At 29.4% G+C, this 20,726-nt stretch overlaps 1 protein-coding gene across 4 annotated transcripts in view; it reads left to right on the top strand.

Moving 5' to 3' along the window:
* LOC124818837 (zinc finger C2HC domain-containing protein 1B) overlaps positions 1 to 20,726 on the top strand; it is a 37,386-nt gene that overhangs the window by 7,755 nt on the left and 8,905 nt on the right. For all 4 annotated transcript variants that reach the window (XM_065796256.1, XM_065796255.1, XM_065796258.1 and 1 more), the window contains exons 3-4: positions 8,545 to 8,629; positions 13,957 to 14,036. In XM_065796256.1, coding sequence (XP_065652328.1) covers positions 8,545 to 8,629; positions 13,957 to 14,036 — 165 coding nt within the window. The remainder of the gene's footprint in view (positions 1 to 8,544; positions 8,630 to 13,956; positions 14,037 to 20,726) is intronic.

Raw genomic sequence — 20,726 nt, 5'->3', positions numbered from 1 at the left:
ATAAACGAGGTGGAGGAGTTCTGATTTAGGTAAAGGAAAACTGTATACATAGCATTAGAAATGAGATGTGGATTTCTGACGGTGATAAAGAAATCATAATGAAATTTTAAACAATAAGAATATTAATACTCTATTACGTGCGGCTGAAAATCGCAACTTCTTTTTACAGCAAAATATTATTCACAAAAGTAGCAAAGAAAAGAAAATTAATTTCATAATTGGGGATTTCAAATGAATTATTTAATTTATAGTATAGTATAGTAAAAATCATTTACCGAAATTTATTGACATAATTTTGCTGGTAATTCGGTAAAACAATTTTACCAATTTACCAGTAAATTCTTGGTAAAAGATCAACTCTATTTGCAACATTATTCTTTTGTGATCAAATGTTTTTATACTTGCAAAATGCTTTTAAACAAAGCAACACTTTTATTGGTTGTTTACTAAAAAAAAAAATTTTTTAATTTTATTAAGTTAAGTAAGTTTTATTAATAATTATATAAAGTTAAATAAATTATAATCAAATTGAGTAAATTAATTTTTTATTTTTAACTCTTTTAAAATAATTTTTATGATTGATTTTATAAAAACAAGATTTTCAACAGCCTTATAAAAAATCATTAAAGTTAATGAAACTAATAATCAAATAAACCTATAGGATTTTACAGGCGACTGAACACAAGCATACATATATACATAGTGAGTTACAAGTATATGAACACCATGCCAGAGGTTTGATCAAAACACAAACATACATTGTAACATTAAAGTTACAAGAATTTATGCATAACAAGCGTTGTTTATTGCGCAGTGAAAAAATTTGTGCTATGAAAGTATTTCTTTGGGTTTTCACACTTGCTATCCATTTATTTATTAGCTTATTTATTTATTAACATAATTTATTTGACAAAGAGCTATAAAAGTTTTTAATGGTTATAATAAATGTTTTATATTTTCTTATTGTAATAGAATGTGCAGGCATTTTAAAAATTATTATAACAATTAAAAATTTCACAATAAAAGTGAATAATATAGGGTAATTCCATGTCAAATCAGCAGAAAAAAACAAAAAAATATCACCCTATGTTTTGGATTTTGCTAATTTTTTTATATGTTATTGGGTTCATAAAAGTTAGGAAAATCTGAAATTTGGAACTTTCAACTCCTTACAGTTTTTGAGATTCAATTTTCAGGATTCAATTTTCTTATTTATGCTTTTTTTGCAAAATACTTTTGTTGTTAAATAGCAATATTTTATGAACCAAATGAGCTATCATCCTGAAATTTTGTACATAAACAATCTTGGCGGATACATATTTCAAATTGAAATTTTTTTTGACCACCTTATTTACATGTAAATTAGATATTAAAGGCATATCAAGTTCTTCAATCTAATTTAAAAATGAACAAAGTACCAAAAACTGTAAAACACAAAAAACCATCATCATCACCAAGTTCTCTAAACCTATCATTCACTAATATTCGGGGTCTTCAAAGTAACTTTTCTTCTGTTGAGTCTTATCTCTATGCTCTTTGTGAGACTAATTTGAGTTCGGCTGTCCCATCTTGTGATCTTAGTGTTGATGGTTATCTTCCTCTAATTCATAAAGACTCCAATAGCCACATGCTTGGCCTCGGCATTTACATTCGTAAGAATTCACCCATTTGTCGTGAAACTAGGTTTGAATCCACAGATTATTCTTTCATGTGCGTTCGTTTGGCACCAATTCACTCTATCGCCTTTCTCTTTGTTCTATATCGCTCTTCTTCATCTCAAGACTGCACTCTTTTTGATGTTATTTCTAATCATATTGACCAAGCCCTCTCTCTTTATCCATCAGCTAATATAGTTGTTGTCGGTGACTTTAATGCTCATCAATCTGAATGGCTTGGCTCTAGTGTCAGTGACTCTGCAGGCATTAAAGCCCTCAACTTTTGCCTTTCTCAATCCTTAACTCAAATTGTCAACTTTTTAACTTGCTTTCCTGACAACCCGAATCATCTACCTTCTTTACTCGACTTATGTCTTGTTTCTGATCCTAGTCAGTGCTCAGTTTCTCCACATTCACCCTTAGGTGCATCTGATCACAGTTTGATCTCTCTAAAACTAATATCTCATTCTTCTTCATTACCTGAATCCCCCTATTATCGTACCTCTTACAACTGCCTTAAAGCTAACTGGGATTCTTTCCGTGATTTTCTTCGTGATGGCCCTTGGGTAGAAATCTATTGTCTTCCTGTCGACAAATGTGCTTCTTACATTACTTCGTGGATTCAGGCTGAAATCTTTTGTTCCTATTCGACAATTCCAGGTCAAGCCTCATTCTCCTCCATGGTTTTCCTCACACTGTGCTGCTGCAATTGCCAATCGAAACCGTCACTTCCATATTTATCAGCAAAACAATTCTCCAGAAAACAGACGTCTGTTTATTACTGCTAGAAACAATTGTAAAAAGGTTTTGTTTATTCTCAGGTCATGAAATCTCGCATCTCATCTCAAAAATTAGGCTCTCGTGACTTCTGGAGAATCTTTAATAATATCAATAATAAGGACAAATCTATAATTCCACCTCCCTTGTATGGTTCAGACTTTGTCACCTCACCTAAAGACAAAGCTGAATTGTTTGCTAAAAACTTTTCATCAATATCATCTCATGATTCCACTAGTTGCGTTCTACCTGATATTGCCAACAAACAGGTTGATCCATTGCTTGACATTCATATCACTCCAGCATCTGTATCTAAAGTGATTTCCTGTCTAGACTCTTCTACAGCTTGTGGCCCAGACAACATACCTGTTATTGTCTTGCAGAAGTGTTCTCCGGAGCTGTCATGTATACTCTCAAAACTATTCAACAAGTGCTTATCAGAGCCTTGTTTTCTGGCATGTTAGAAAGCGGCATCTGTTATCCCTATTTTCAAAAATTCTGGAGAGCGATCTGTTTTGTCTAACTACCATCCCATTAGTCTTCCTATCATAAGCAAGGTTTTTGAATCTTTAATTAACAAACACTTAATTTCTCATCTTGAATCTAATAACTAATTTTCTGACCATCAATATGGATTTCGATATTCTCGTTCTACAGCTGATTTGCTAACAGTAATAACTGATAGGTTTTATCACGCGTTAGATAAAGATGGAGAGGTTAAGGCCATCGCTCTTGACATTTCAAAAGCTTTTGATAAAGTTTGGCATGCTGTTCTTCTCCATAAGCTTTCTTCTTACGGTGTATCTGGTAACATCTTTAAGATTATTGAATCCAACACTCTTCTTATTCTGTAACTTCAGGGGATCCTCAAGGTTCTCTTCTAGGCCTTATACTCTTTTTAATTCACATTAACGATCTTCCAGATATTCTCACATCTAAGGTGGCATTGCTTGCTGATGATATTAACATTTATTCTTGTCGTGATAAGAAGCCAACACTCTCTGATTGCTTGGAGCGTGCATTTGAGGTTGAAAAGGATCTCACTTCTGCTAGAGCATGGGGCTCACAGTGGCTGGTGAACTTCAATACAGATAAAACTCAATTTTTTTCAGCCAATCATTATCGCAATAATTTAGATCTTCCTATATTTATGAACGGTGATGTACTCGATGAGTCATCTACTCTTCATCTTCTAGGATTAACTCTTACTTCCGATCTTTCTTGAAAACCAAATCCATTGCAAAATTAGCATCTGCTAAGATTGCATCTCTTTATCTAGCTCGACACTTTCTTACTTTGGATTCTATTCTCTATCTCTATAAATCTCAAATCCGGCATTGTATGGAATACTGTTGCCATATTTGGGGTTGATCTTCTTATGATGCCCTTTCTCTTTTAGACAAGGTGCAAAAACGCATTGTAAACATTGTTGGACCTGCTCTTGCAGCCAACCTCCAACCATTATCACATTGTCGTAATGTTGCTTCTCTTTCTTTTTTCTACAAATACTATAATGGGCACTGCTCTAAAGAGCTAGTGTCTCCTGTGCCATCTACTAAAATTCATTCTCGTGTTACTCGTCATTCAATTAAGTCTCATCCTTTTTTTGTGACTGTTCCTAAGTGCTCCATAAACTCTTATTCATCTAGTTTTTTTCCTAGAACATCAACTCTTTGGAATTCGCTTCCTTCATCTCGCTTTCCTGATTCATATAATTTGCAATCTTTTAAGTCGTTCATCAATCGTTCTCTTGCTCTATAATCTTCATCTTTTTTCTTTCAGTAACTTCTAACTTTAATTAGTGGCTGTTTGCAGCCTTGTTGGAAGCGAAGATGTTTAAAAAATATATATTTATTTTGAGGTATTTTGACGGTCAAAATGGTGATGTCACCTTGATTTTTTTTTTTTTTTCGAAGCATTGTTAAAACTTACAATATTGATATCAAACATCACTCTTAATAAAAAACGTATTACTGCATTTTTCAACTTGCAGCCTTTTAAGTAAATCTGCTGAGTCAGCAAAAATTTGTTGCTAACTTATTTATGAAAAAATAAGCTGTATCCTAGTTTCATGTTGTAAAAAGTTAAAGCCTTTTTGAGGGCAATAATAAATTTATACTTTATATATATATATATATATATATTTTTTGTATCTGGGGAGGGCTCATGATCTAAAGTGTAGGGGGGGAGGACAATTAAGCATTTTACCAACCCCCTTCCCTTCCTTTTTTTTTTTTTTTTTTTAAAACATAAAGACAATTGACTAGGAGAATTTTTTTTGAATTGCCAAATTGTGCCAATTACACACAATTACACATACAGTTACACATACATAAAGTTATATCTTAACTAAATTTGAAAAAACAACATACAAATGAAAAAATAATGTATTAGAAATTTTTTCTATAAATCTTTTTTATTTTGTTCAATAACTTTTTCTAACTCAGTTTCTGAAATTTTATATATGCGACCGTTTGTTGTAGATGGCAGATCGATAATACATAAAACACGGTTTGATGGGATCCAACACATATCTCCTTGTGTTGGCCAAAAAAAAATTGGGCTGGGACCATGTGGATGCATAAATTGAATTTTTTAATCTCTTTCTCTTTCATCTTTTTTGGTAATAATTCCAATCCACCAAAAATTGTCATATTTGCAAGCTGCATAATCCATATGATTATAAATAACCTGCTGCACAACCAGCTCAATTGGTATTTGCACAAGGTTGTATGTCTGAACATCAGTTTGTTGACTCATCCTTTTAAAAGAAATAGCACATTTATTAATTGGTATAAAATCTTGTTCCGTGCAATGTTCTTCCCATTGTAAACTTCGGTTGTAATGATGATCGAACATTTATTTCTGTTTTATAAACCAAATTGAATTGAATGTTTTTTATATTGGTTACACAAAATTCAAACATCTTATCTACATCACAAATCTGTCCAGTCACTGTCCTTTTTAAAATCGCTTGTGCAGTTATTCGTTTTACTGTGCCCCCAATACCATCACAAGTAGATTTACCATCGCTTGTGGCAAAAAAAGCTCATTCAGCATCAATATCAAAGTCTTCTTTGTGATGGTAAAGATTAATAAAGTTCCTAAAGTTTTTATATTGTGCTGCACATCCATTAGTGAAGTATTTAATATTACTAGCTTGTAGAATGTTTGCTTTAATGTAATTGATAAAGAGCTGTTGTATTTTATATACAAAGTATACATCATGCTCAATGTTATCAGAAAGAAAGCAAAATGACCTGGATATCAGTTTACCATTTGATTTATTGTATATGATAATAGGATGAAGTGTACATTTGGTTTATCCGTTGGTAACTTTGCACCTAATCCTGAGCAATAAATTGAAAGTTCTCTGCAAAGTCACCCAATATTATACACTCATTGTGATTTAAAAACTCTTTACAGTCTTTAAGGTACTTGGCCTGACTTTTAGCTATAAATGAATGAGATGTAAGTTTATTTTATTGCATATAAGGTCAATAATATCTTCAATATTGATATTTTGATCAGTGTAGTTCTATCTGTACCTTGCCATTTACTGTTAAGAATTCTTTTAAAGCAGTAATACTAGGACATAGTAGACATTGATGTAACATGCACTCTGGATTATCCAGATTGCAAACAATCATTCCCATTAAATCTCTATAGTCTTTGTCAAATTTAAGAGCATTAGTTAATAACTTAACATTCTGATGATAGATACAGACACAAACACTGTGAGCGCCAGACAAGTTTGTGGTTACACACCATCTTGGACGAAGGCTGCAAAACTTTGAAAATCCAACATTTAAATTAGAATATTCAGATTTAAATGCTACATGAAGTTCTTTTTTGCATGTGTTGCCTGTACCCTATACTGACAAAATCTTTTTTTTTTCTTTTTTTTTGCAACAACCCCGCCTTTTAAAAAGCATTGCAGCTTATTATGCAATTAATTTTTTTTTCTTTTAACTGTTACTAAAATAAAAAACACTAAGTCATTTACTTAGTGTTTTTTATTTTAGTTGCAATGATAATTACACTTTTGAAAGAAAACTATACTTTTTTGAGAGCTGTAAATTACTCTTGTTAACCGTTCATAAATTTAAAAATTTGCTAATATTAGTATATGTATTTCATACTTTTATTATCTTTATTGATTAGATTATGCTACTTAAAAAAAATTAACAATAAACTTTTGTGAAAAAGTTTGAAATTTTTTGTTTAAGTGAAAGTTTAAAAACAAACTTTTAATTAATTCATACATTTTTTCTTAAATTTATTATTCTCACCACTGACCAAAATGGCTGTGATCTAAAGATTGAACCGTTTGACAGTATGTCAAAGTCTATCGCCCCCTGATGATTTTTCAATAAAAATATATTTTCGTATGCTTAAATTTAAATTTTTGACCTAAATTTATAAATTGAATTTATATAAAATAACATTTTTGTAACAAAAAATTCATATTTTTATACTTAGGCAAAAATTATCCACTGAATCCAAAAAGGTCAAAAAAGTCACCCCTCAAATAATTATTTTGCTAATATAAAGTTAATTGTCAATTTGTGCGCCTTTTACCTTAATGACTGCAACATTTTTTAGGCATTGAATCTTCTAGATTTTATGCCATTGTTGTTCAAATTTTTCCCACTCCTCAATCAGAATTGCCTTTAATTGAGACAAACTGGATGGTTTTTGTTCAGCTACTTTAATTTTAAAACGATTCCATAAATTTTCAATTGGGTTTAGATCTGTTGGCTGAGGAACCCAACCTAACATCTTAATACTGTTTTTAATTTATTTGTTTTCATCTAAATTTAAGTTTTTTTTTGAACCACTGAGAAGCTAATTTTTACATTTATTTTTTGCCGGTTGAAAAATAAAATTACCAAAAAAAATCAGCACTTCTAGTGCTTTAACTCAGTTTTCGTTTCATAATATCAGTATAAACCTCCCTATCATTCTGTCAATGAATTCGAGTTTGCCAACACAACTCCTAGCAAAAGAACCCCAAATCATCATTCATCCTATTATAAAAACGAAATAATAAGTTAAAAGTTTATAGAATATTAAAACATTATAATAAAGTTTAATGGTACCTCCTTCATGTTTGATAGTTGGTCTCATACATTTAAGATTCAAGCGTTCACCAATTTTTCTCCATTTGCGTGTGATACCATCAGAACTAAACAAACATATTTTTGCTTCATTGGACCATAAATTCATAGCCATTGATTAAGGGTCCAAGTAGAATGTTTCTCATCTTCAGACAATTGTTTCTTTTGATTCTTTTTACTCAAGAAAAGTTTTTTTGGGGCAAATCTACTTACAAAACCGATTTTAAGCGATTGCAAACAGTTTGAGGATTTACAGTTATACCATGATCTTTTTGTAAATCTTTTGCTGGCTTTGGTGCAGATAGTCTTTGATCTTGTTCAACTTTTCAAATAATTTCTCTATCAATGCGTATGGTAGTCTTAGCTAGGTGTCCTTTCCTTGGCAAATTTTTGATAGTACCCATTTTTTAATATTTTCTAATGATGTTTCCTACATTATTAGGCTTAACATTTTCTATTTGAGTTTTATATCCTTTCTAAGCCGCCTTTCTAGTATTCCAAGATCAATTTTTTTAGTGATTCATGAATTTCATGTCTTTTCACCATGATTTTTTTTTATCAAGAACCATGAAAGAATATTTTTTTTACTAAAAAGTTAGTTTGAATATCTTCAATCAAGAAAGTTTTATTTATTTACGGGTTTTTTTCTTCAATTTTAGTAGGGGGTGATGTATTTGAATTACAATTTTTATGATTCAAATGAATTTTTTTTGTTTTAAGTATAAAAATATGAACTTTTTTATAAAAATATAAAAGTTATAAAAATGTTATTTAACATAAATTCAATATTAAAATAAAATTGGGGTCAAAAATTTAAACTTGCACATACAAAAGTTTGTTTTAATTAAAAAAATTATCAGGAGGTGATAGGCGTTTTTGACATACTGTATATAAAATTTCTAAATATTTTTATTTTACAAATGATTAAAATATTAGGACAATAATTTTATGTTAGCACTGAATAATCCTAGACTAATAATGCTATTGTTTAGGTAATAAATAGCAATCCAACCAAAATCAAAAACAGTCCAACCATGTCCGAAGATAGCAGTTATGAAGAGGATAATAATTTTTATGGCAAGTCATGTTTTTTTTCATTATAATTTTTTGTTGTTGTTTAAATGGATTTTTAAATCTTGCATAATCCAGCTTAGTGTTGTTTACACAAACAATTGATTTCCTGGTTTGAAAAAAACACTACTTAATTATTTTAAAAGCTATGTTTATATAATAGCAATGACAGTAATGGGAAACTGGATTCCTTAACTTGAAAAAGCAATTAATTTGCTTTTAAATTAGAATTTACCTATTTTATTATTTTCATACTATTGAGCGCTTTTAATAAGGATTTTAATATAGGTTAAAATGATTATGATGATATAGATTAATGATAATATAGATTAAAATGATTGAGTTTTTTAAATAAAGTTAAGTTTTAAAGTTTTTTTTTTGCCAGTGATATGAATATTTTATGTAGCTAAAAACTGACTAACCTGAAGAAAGGGGTACAGTTTACTCATTTAAAAAACTGGCTGACTAACCTGAAGAAAGGGCTCAAAAGTGTTCAAATGTTACATAAAGTAAGAAATTATACAATATATCTTCTTAAAATGTTAAAATTTTGTTTTATCTTTTACTAAGAATTTTTTTATTTATTAATAAAGTGGTTGCATTTTTTAAATAAATAAAAAATCTTGTTAGTAAAATATGAAATATTTTTCAATGATATATTGTGTAATTTCTTAATTTATGTCACATCTTGTCTAGGTTTGCAATGAATATACAGGCCTTGTTATGAGATTTTGTTACATAACAGAAAAGCGTAACACAAGTAAATGTAACTTTACTCAGTAAAGATATTTATTTTTTTTAAGTTTAGTTACATCAGTTGTGTATTTTAAAGTACCGCATTGTAATTAAATTTAATTTGAAACCACATTAAAAACTGTTGTAAGTCTTAATAAAATATTTTTAAATTAAACAATATTGTTATAAAAAAAATTATAAAATTGAAATATTATTGGAAAAAAAAAAAATATCATTTTAAAATCTTATACTTATTTAAACTTTTTTTTTTTCTCTTTAAGACATTCGTCTTATGGTTATTATTTTTTAAATGAGGGGACAATTGTCTATGGTTGAATTTCTTAAAGGGATTTAAATGTACTTACCGCAGAGTTTTTTAAACAGTTTACACAATTACACAATCAAATTAGGTTTTCCCCCTTTTATAAAAAAATATTTTGGCTACCTAAAACATATTTGTTCAACTGGAGACTTTTGACAAAATAAAAATTGTAATTAAACAAAGATTACCGCTTTTCTGCTTTTTTATTTTTATTTTTTTATATCCATTAAAATATTTTGTTTTCATTTACCATGAAACCCAATGTATTGTCACTATTTCTTACTAAATCCAAAAAAATAATAGAATTTTCGATTTTAATATTTTATTAGCAGAACTTGTTTTAAACAAATATCAGTATATTTTTGAAATTTGCATACCTTATATTTATAGCACTAATATTAGTTTTGTTTTAAATATAAAAGAAATATAAGTTGTGCTTTTAAAGCATTTACTTATTGATCGCGTTATCTTTATTTGGCTATAAAAGTTTGGTTTGTTTTATAAAATATATAAAGACATTCTTCTACATAAAATTAAATACAAAAGGAAAACCCAAACATAACATTTATAATTTGAATTTAAGTTATTTGAAAGAACTTTTTTGTATTGATGTCATTTATTAACTACAAAAGCGCATTAATCAGACCAGTATTAAAAAAAAAAAATCAAAGAGCCAGAACTTTCCTTTGATAAAATTAACTAGTTAATTATTTTAATCAGCATTCAATTGATTAGAAATGATCTATGTCATGAAATAGTCTATGATCAATTTTAAAAAGTAATGATAAAGAAAAAACTTTTGTTAAAAATTTCAAAACTGAAATGTTAAAAAAAAAGTTATATGTAATACAAACATTTTAAAGTAACTTGAATTAAATTTTTTAAAGTTTTTTTTTTTACTTTAATATAGTTTGGAAATTTTAGCTGTAAAAAAGTAGTAAAACGGAACGTTTTAAAATTTTCAAAAGAATTTGAATTAAATAAATTTATATTTGTTAATATTTAATAATAAATTTGATTTAAATATAATATACATAAACAAAAGTTATGTTTATATATATATATATATATATATATATATATATATATATATATATATATATATATATATATATATATATATATATATATATATACACATGCATTTATTTACTATGTATATATCTTTGCATACTTAGCCTTGTATTACATTACATGGCTGATGATTGCCTTTAGACATGAAACTATTATTACCATAAAAAGTTGTATTTTCTTTATTTGTAAATTTATTACTCTATTAAATATAAATAAATACTTTTTATTTATTAGTTATTGTGCACTCTTTTACATACAAATACAAAATATCATACAATATATATATATATATATATATATATATATATATATATATATATATATATATATATATATATATATATATATATATATATATATATATATATATATATATATATATATATATATATATATATATACACACATACATACATACATTTATTTACTATGTTTATATCTTTGCATACTTAGCCTTGTATTAACGCCATTGATGACATCATACTAAAATAGAAAGCTCTGGGGACTTTAATATATATATCAATTGAGGGTTCAGGTTTGGGCAGTTATTATTTAGGTATGAAAAACTTATCATGGCAAAACCTTTTTTTTTTATTTCTCTTTGTTTTTTCTTCTTTTTCTAAAAAACTTTAATTTGAATTTTCATATTTTAGGTGAGAAATACATTAAGACAGTGCCAATCTAAAAGGCAATGATAACAAAATATATTAGTATAAATATGTATCCTTAACCTATATCTTAATAATACATCATTAAAAAACTATTAATTTACGGACAATTGCATTCTTACTCTAACATTGCCTGTTTATTGTTAACAAATGAGACTAATAAAGGCTAATAACAATTTTTAATGACCCAATATAACAAAATAAAGTTGGAAAAAAGGTATTTGTTTATGTTTATTATGCATAATGTTTGAAGTTGTCAAGTTGCTGCATTTTATTTTAAAACTTAAAAGGAATTAAAATAAAAAGATTAAAATTATCAATTTAATTTTTTTTTTAATTGCTTGGTAGTTTAATGGGTTCCTCAAGGTTCTTTCCTTGGCTTTATACTTTATCGTGCTTGCAACTTTCGTACTCCAGATTCTATTCTTTATCTCTATCAATCTCAAATCCGTCCTCGTATGGAATACTGTTGTCATATCTGGAGCAGATCTTTGAATGATGGCCTTCTTTTTTTAGACAAGGTGCAAAAATACATTGTAAACATAGTTAAACCTGCTTAGATTACAAGATTCAACTATTGTCACATCACAGTAATGCTACATCTCTTTTTCTTTTTTATATAAATACTATATATATATATGGGCTTTTTTCTAAAGAGCTAGTGTCCCTTGTGCCATCTATTAAAATTCAATCTCATTATATTTGTCATTCAATTAAGTCTTCTTCTTATATTGTGACTGTTCTTAAGTGCTCCAAAAATTCTTATTCATCTAGTGTTTTTTCCTCGAACATCCGTTAATTGGAATTTGTTCCCTTTATCTTGTTTTCCTCGTTTATATAACTTGCAATCTTTCTAGTTTTCTGTTAATTGTTATCTTGCTTTATAAACTTCATCTTTTCCCTTTCAGTTACTTCCAACTCTAATAGTGGTTGCTTGCAGCCTTGTTGAAAGTCAAGATGTTAAAGGAAGAAAAAAAAAGTTAACCCTAAAAATGGCAATATTTATGACATGTCAAATATTATGACTTAGTCTTTTGTTTCATAAACTACCAAAGACTCTAATATCTGCAGCTACAAAAGCATTTGGAAGGGTCTACTTGTCAAAACCCATTCTCATTTGTTTATTACATTCCAAAGATTTTTGTTTTAAAAAATTGATGTCAGTAAGTCTGGTGAAATCAACAAAAAAGAAATTAACTAAACTCACCTTAAACTCTGTTCCTTCAATATTTCCTTCTATCAAAAATTTGGTAAATATAAGCAAAGTTTTTATATTACAAAATAGTTTTAAAAATAATAGTGTGCTGTTTTGAATAACTTTTTTCAAAATTTTGTAGCTATGAATATATCTTTTTTTTATAACTTTTTATAAATTTTATTATTACCGGGAAGCCTGGAATAGTCTCCACTACGTTTGACAGCAACATTCTTATTTTGACACTTTTTATTTTTATAGCTTTTTTTTTTTTATCCTTACATGTTTTATTCATCACTTTTTAAAAAGGTTCAAATTGGAAAAATTACCTTTTGAAATAACATTTTTGCAATTAATTTATCAAAATGCATGTGCATATATTTCATCCAAATCCAAATGAAGAAAATTGGCAAGTTAAATCAACATATTAGGCAGTATTTATTAACAAATATTTAACAAAAATTTGTCAAATATCACTAATAAATACAATTTTTTATTGAAACTTAAAATGTTTAAATACAAATAAATAAGATACAGAAATTATAATATGTCCAACTTTCTCATTATTATCAATATCACATCACACATACAAACTTTAAAAGTCTTATTTATTTTATTTAAAAAACTAATATAAGTACTATACACTTTTAATATAAGTAAAATTTAAAATCAAAAAAATTATGCTGACATTTGTCATAAGGGAGTTGCAATTAAAAAAATTTAAAAACCAAAAATATATATATATTTTTTGAGACTTTGACAGAAAAGAATCTTTAAAAATATTTGTATTATGTTTTGAAGTTTAAAACTGTCTTAAAAACACATTGAGACATCGAATAAATATTAGTAATACATTTAGCTTAACGCTCCATATTTACCCTGGTTTAACCCTCCATCTTCAATTAACATTGCAACAAATGTAGCAAATAATTTTTTGCTCTAATTGATAAATTCATTCGTAGCAAATCTTCCTAATAAAAATTGGTTGGTACCTTTGTTGATAAACCAAACTTCAGCAGAGTTGTACTAAAGTACTTGCTTGTGGATATAAAAAAAAGTACGAATTAGAAAATATTTTCATAATATTGCTATTTATGACTTGTTATGTTTAAATGTTCATTTTATTTTAAAAAAATAAAATGAACATTTATTTTATTAACAGTATTTGTATGGTGTTCCTGAAGGTTCTCAGAAAAAACAAAATTAAAAAAAAAAAAGATGCCAATAAAAATATCTAAGTGAAATTTAACAGCTTTAAGAATTAATCTTTTACAAACAATTCTAAAAACTTATTTGTGTCTTGTGTAAAATTTGAAGTATGAACTTAATGTGTTTTTAGATGATGAAGAAGAAGAAGATTATTCTGTAACACTTGTACCTTGCGACAATTGTGGTAGAAATTTTAACCAGGATTCATTAGTAATGATTTTCTTTTTATTGCTTATATTATTACTAGTTGTAAAAACATGTTGAATGTCAGCGCATACTTTTAAAGCATATATCAACATATAATATTTAAAACACATATATCAAAATATGACATATATTCACATACAGCGTTTATAACGTAAATGTAACATATATCAACATGTATTCTTTTAAATTATTAAATTATATAAATTGACCATTTAATTTTAACAGTTGGGTGTCAATAAAGTATTATCATTTTACAAATAAATTACCAATTTGTATTTTTGACTTGTTTCATGTGTCAAAACTTTTTTGTGAAAATCAATAAATTTTATAAAAATTTTTATAAATAAAATGGATTCAAAATTTTTAAAAGTGCTTTTTATTTTCTATTTTATCTCTTGACAAAATTTGGAAAATTTATCCATTTATGTATCGAATACTGTTGTCATATTCAGGCTATTTCAGCAAAACATGAGTTGCACTCTAAGGTTTTGTCTCTTGTTCATTTATAGATTTTTTTTTTATCAAACATCAGGGCTTTAGAATTCTACCCCAAGTTTATGCTTTCCATATTCATCTAGTTTACAGCACTTTAAGTCTTCTGTTAACCATTTTTCTTCATTTTCTAGTCACTCCTAACTTAAATAGTGGTCAAACTTGTTAGAATGAATTTGTTTCATTTTTTTTTTAATTTTGTAAGGTTTTACTAAGAAAGTAAATAAGATGGAAGAGAAATTTAAAAAAAATGTTAGCAAAAGACTTAAAAAGATATGTATGAATTAAGTTAATTCAATCTAATGACAATCATACAAGAATTTTGTTAATTAAGAAGAAATAATAACAGTTTGAGCAACAAATAGTAGTATTTATAAATAAGATGTATTTATTAAGAAGAGAGGCAACATTGTTATAATAAAACAGGTTTTGAATTGGTCAACTAGGTAGGGTCTTTTCAAAAAGGAATTGTGAAAATAGTTAGGCCAAATACGTTTATGCATTTTTGTATGTTGTCTAAAAGAAAAGATATTGTTAAAAAACCTTATATGACATAATATTTCATACAAAAGCAAATAAGATTAATAATGATAATATCAATAATATGAAAGGGACAAGTATGTCAGGTCAGGTGTGTGGTCAGGTTAGGTGTCAGCTGTGTGGTCAGGTTACGTTGTCAAGTCAGGTTATGTGTAGTAAGTGACCAGGACCCCATTCCCTGCTAAAAACAAGACTTTTTTCAAACCCTGCCCTAGCAGAACTATTACATTTAGCAGGGGTTAATAGCAGGGACTAGAAAAAAATTTATACTTTATATATTATAACATAATGTTTACATTTACTATTTATTAAATACTGGCATATATTTATATATTTTCAAACTCTAATTTACTTCCAACAAGATTATAAGCAACCACTATTAAGTTATGAGTTACTTTAAAATAGAAAAGTAAAAATACAGAAATGGTTAACTGAAGGCTTAAAAAGTTGTAGGTTGTATATAAAAGAAAAAAGATGAAGATAGCTAAGTTATAAGGTTTTTTTGATGTGCAAGGAAAAAAACTGGATTACCAAAATCCAGTTTTTTTAGCATGAAAAACAGATAAAGTAAAATGATGCAACTTGTTGAATAAGAAGCCAAGCAAGAATGTGTTTTAGTTAATCTTAATAGAAATGATGTCTCGTTTGAGCATTGACCATGATGGTATTTGTAGAAAAAAGAAAGAAATGCAACCTTACAACAATGGGAGAGTGGCTCAATCTTGGCAGATAAAGCAGGTCTAATTTCATTTACAATGTGCTTTTAGACTTTGTCTGAGAGTAAGAGGGTTGTTATTCATCAATATAGGAATGCCAACAATATTGAAATATTCTTTTTGTAGTAAATAAATGAGTTTTGTTGTCTATCAAAAATTGTGGATTTTAAATCCAGATTATAAATCCATTGCTTAAGATAGAGAGATTAAAAATCAGCTGCTTGTTCTAAGCAATCAAAAAGTGAAGATTTTTTGAGAGACAAGAGAATAAAGTTGAGTTGTCAGCAAATAGAGCCACTTTCAATGTAAAATTTTCACGAAGATTGATATTGTAGATAAGAAATAAAACAGGAGCAAAGGTAGAACCTTGTGGTTCCCTTAAAGCTAATTGAAATAAAGAAGAGTTTAGGCCTTCAAGAATAACTTTAATACTGCAGTTAGTAAGAATAATTTAATAATCTCAAAACCTTTATATAAAGAAACTAATAACAGAGTGAAGACTAATCGTAGGATAGTTAGAGAGGTCAAAGTGTTTTCTAGAATTTTGAAAAATTATAACCACTTATTTAGCATTTTTTTTAAATTTAGCGAAATTGAAGAGAGTTCTGGAGAACACTTTTTCATGATTGGTTAAAATTTTGTGCAAGTTTTCTCAAGGGCCACTTGATCAGTTGTTGTAATTTTTTTTTTATAATGATGCTAACATAATTAGTTTTCTTGTGTGTGAGTGTAGTTTTATTTACCTTTGTCACGTCAGGTTATCCTGCTACTGGTAACATGTAACCCAGTATAACCTGCTTCATGTCCTGCTACCTTGTAGGATACGCTTTTTTAGGCAAAGGCTAGGAGAAGCCAACTCCAACTTAAAAAACCCCCTACCTTTGGACTTTTGGTTGAGCTAAGGCTGGAGATGGTGTCTTGATAAAAGTTATCATCTTAGGCAGATGTTAAACGCATCCGGCTACTGTCTTGTAGAAGGCCTCCTAGGCAAAGACTTAAGGGGTAAACAGATTCTATCTGTTGACCAGCCTCGCACCTCTTCTTCATCTATTAGGTTGGCGCAGATGTATTTTTAATGCATTGTTTTTAGTTTCGGATGTTGAACGCTGGATCTTCTTGACTCAATGCATGGGTTTTGCTTGTGTCTCTGTTTTTATGACTAGGCAATGCATTCTATTATCTCCTAATAGAGGGATCAGCTCTAAAACTCAGTCTTATGGTTCTGAGGCCAGCTAGTAATCAGGATTCCCTAACTCTGCGATAGCTCTCAGAGAGGCTTATTCCATCAACAGCTGTAAAATATCAGAGTTCTAACAGTGTCATGTCGCGCATGGATGATTTCCCTGTTCGTACTATTGGTGTACATTATTGAGGCCACATTTGGAGGTATTTGTTATGTCTTAGGGTTTATTAATAGTAATGAGGCAATTGCTTGGGCTATTTAATAGTGTATTGAGTACTATCTATGCTTTGAAACAGGTTCTTTAACAAAATTAAAAATGAGTACCAAAAACTATAAAACACAAAAAACCATCGTCATCACCAAGTTCCCTAAACCTATTATTTACTAATATTTGTGGTCTTCGAAGTAACTTTTCTTCTGTTGAGTCTTGTCTCTAGCAAATTTCACTAGACGTACTTGCTCTTTGTGAGACTAATTTGAGTTAAGCTGTCTCTTCTTGTGATCTTAGTGTTGATGGTTACCTTCCTTTAATTCATAAAGACTACAATAGTCACATGCTTGACCTGGGCATTTACATTCATAAGAATTCACCCATTTGTCGGGAAACTAGGTTTGAATCCACAGAATATTCTTTTTTGTGCTTTTGCTTAGCGTTACTTCACTCTATCACCTTTCTCTTTATTCTATATTGTTCTCCTTCATCTCAAGACTGCACATTTTTTGGTGTTATTTCTAATCAAGTTGACCAAACCTTTCCCCTTTATACTTCAGCCAATATCGTTATTGTTGGTGATTTTAGTGCTCATCGCACTGATTGGCTTGGCTCTCGTGTCAATGACTCTGCTCGCGTTAAGGCCCTCAACTTTTGTCTTTCTCAATCTCTAACTCAAATAGTCAACTTTCTAACTTGCTTTCCAGACAACCTGAATCATTACCCTTCTCTACTCTATTTATGTCTTGTTTCTGATCCTAGTTAGTGCTCAGTTTCTCCACATTCACCCTTAGGTGCTTCTGATCACAATTTGATCTCCCTAAAACTATTATCTCATTCTTTTTCATCATTTAAATCTCCCTATCATGGTACCTCTTCCAACTGCCTTAAAACTGACTGGGACTCTTTCTGTGATTTTCTTCGTGATCTTCGTCCTTGGGTAAAAATCTTTTGTCTTCCTGCTGACAAATGTGCTTCTTACATAACTTTGTGGATTCAGGCTGGCATGGAATCTTATATTCCCTCTTTACGATTCCAGGTCAACCCACACTCTTCTCCATAATTTTCTTCACATTGTGTTGCTGCAATTTCCAATCGAAACCGTTACTTCCATATCTATCAGCAAAACAATTCTTCAAAACACAGACGTCTGTTTACTATTGCTAGAAACCATTGTAAAAAGGTTTTGTCTAATGCCAAAGCTCGCTATTCTCATGTTATGAAATCTTGTATTTCATCACAAAAATTTGGCTCTCGTAACTTCTGGAGAATCTTTAACAGTATCAATAATAAGGGCAAATCTGTTATTCCACCTCTCTTGTATGGTTCAGGCTTTGCACTTCTACTAAAGACAAAGCTGAATTGTTTGCTAAGAACTTTTTATCAATCTCATCCCTTGATTCCATTAATCACATCCTACCTGATACAGGCGACAAACAAGTTGATCCATTGTTTAACATTCGTATCACTCCAGCATCTGTATCAAAAGTGATTTCCTGCTTAGACTATTCTACAGCTTGTGGTCCAGACAACATCCCTGTTGTAGTCTTGCAGAAGTGTTCTCCGGAACTGTCATCAAAGTCTTGTTTCGGCATGCTGGAAAGTGACATCTGTTACCCCTATTTTCAAAAATTCTGGAAAGCGATCTGATTGTCTGACTACTGTCCCATTAGTCTTCTTCCTATCATAAGCAAGATTTTTAAATGTTTAATTAACAAACACCTAATCTCTCATCTTGAACCTAATAACTTACTTTTTGATCATCAATATGGATTTCGATCTTCTCGTTCTACAGCTGATTTGCTTACAGTAATAACTGATAGGTTTTATTGTGCATTAGATAGAGGTGGAGAGGTTAAAGCTATCGCTCTTGACATTTCTAAAACTTTTGATAAAGTTTGGCATGCTGGTCTTCTCCATAAGCTTTCTTCTTACGGTGTATCTGGTAACATCTTTAAGATTATTGAATCCTTCCTTTCCAATCGTAGTATAAAAGTTGTCTTCGATGGACAGCACTCTTCTTCATTTTCTGTAACTTCAGGGGTTTCTCAAGGTTCAATCCTATACTTTTTTACATAAACGATCTTCCAGATATTCTCACATCTATTGTGGCATTATTCGCTGATGATACTACCATTTTTTCCTTTCATGATAAGAAGCCTACACTCCCTGATTGCTTGGAGGGGGCATTTGAGCTTGAAAAAGATATCACTTCTGCTACAACGTGGGGCTCGCAGTGGCTGGTTAACTTTAATTCAGATAAAACCCAATTTTTTTCAGCCAATCACTATCACAATAATGTAGATCTTGTATTTATGAGCGGTGATGTACTTGACAAGTCAACTACTCTTCATCTTCTAGGATTAAATCTTACTTCTTTCTTGGAAAACTGTATACCAAATCCATTGCAAAGTTAGCATCTGCTAAGGTTGCATCTCTTTATTGTGCTTGGCACTTTCTCACTCTGGATTCTATTCTTCATCTCTATAAATTTCAAATCTGGCCTTGTATGGAATACTGTTGCCTTATCTGGGGTGGATCTTCTAATGATGCTTTTTCTCTTTTAGACAAGGTGCAAAAATGCATTGTTAATATAGTTGGACCTGCTCTTGTAGCCAACCTCCAACCATTATCACATCGTCATAATGTTGCTTCTCTTTCTCTTTTCTACAAATTCTATAATGGGCACTAATCTAAAGTGCTAGCTTCTCTTGTGCCATCTACTAAATTTCATTTTCGTGTTAGTCGTCATTCAATCAAGTCTCATCTTTTTTCTGTGACTGTTCCTAAGTGCTCCAAAAACTCTTATTTTCTAGTTTTTTTCCTTGAACATCAGTTCTTTGGAATTCACTTCCTTCGTCTTGCGTTTCTTATTCATATAATTTGCAATCTTTAAAGTTGTCTGTCAATCTTTATCTTGCTCTACAAACTTCATATTTTTTCTTCCAGTAACTTCCAAGTCTAATAGTGGTTGCTTGCAGCTTTGTTGGAAGCGAAGATGTAAAAAAAAAAAAAAAAGAATACTTGCAGCTTTTAAAGATAAAGGTAGCTCAGGAGTAGCAATTGAATGTAAATCGCGCATTTAGAGATATTTAATCAAAGTCACAAGATCTTGATTTTTTGCTCTTTAACGCAAAGAGACAGAGCTAGCAACATCTACTCTAAAATTACATCATTGTTGTTATTCAGGGAATCAAACAAAAAAATTAAAATTGCATCAGCTGTTAGCAAATTTGCATCACATTTACCTAATGCTTCTGTAGCTATTTTAATTGGTTGAAGAGTGTTGGAAACATTTTTTAAAACTGAAACATAAATATCGTTAAATAGCTCTAGGAAGTTCAACTTATTTAATGCTTTTTTTACTGCATCCATCACTTTTAAAAATCTTTCAACCATTGTCGAAATGCTGTTCCATCCGCCCGTTCTATTGGTCCACTAATCTAGCTGTAAATTAAGTTCAATTCTGTACTCTACTTTTACATAGGTCTTGTAAAATGGAATTTCTTTTAGGCAAATGTTTAAAAAATTTAACTATTTTTCTAATCATT

The sequence above is a fragment of the Hydra vulgaris genome, chromosome 04 (assembly GCF_038396675.1).
Source record: "Hydra vulgaris chromosome 04, alternate assembly HydraT2T_AEP".
Lineage (NCBI taxonomy): Eukaryota > Metazoa > Cnidaria > Hydrozoa > Anthoathecata > Hydridae > Hydra > Hydra vulgaris.
Note: the sequence above shows the minus strand (reverse complement) of the source record. Positions and strands in the feature narration are given on the sequence as shown.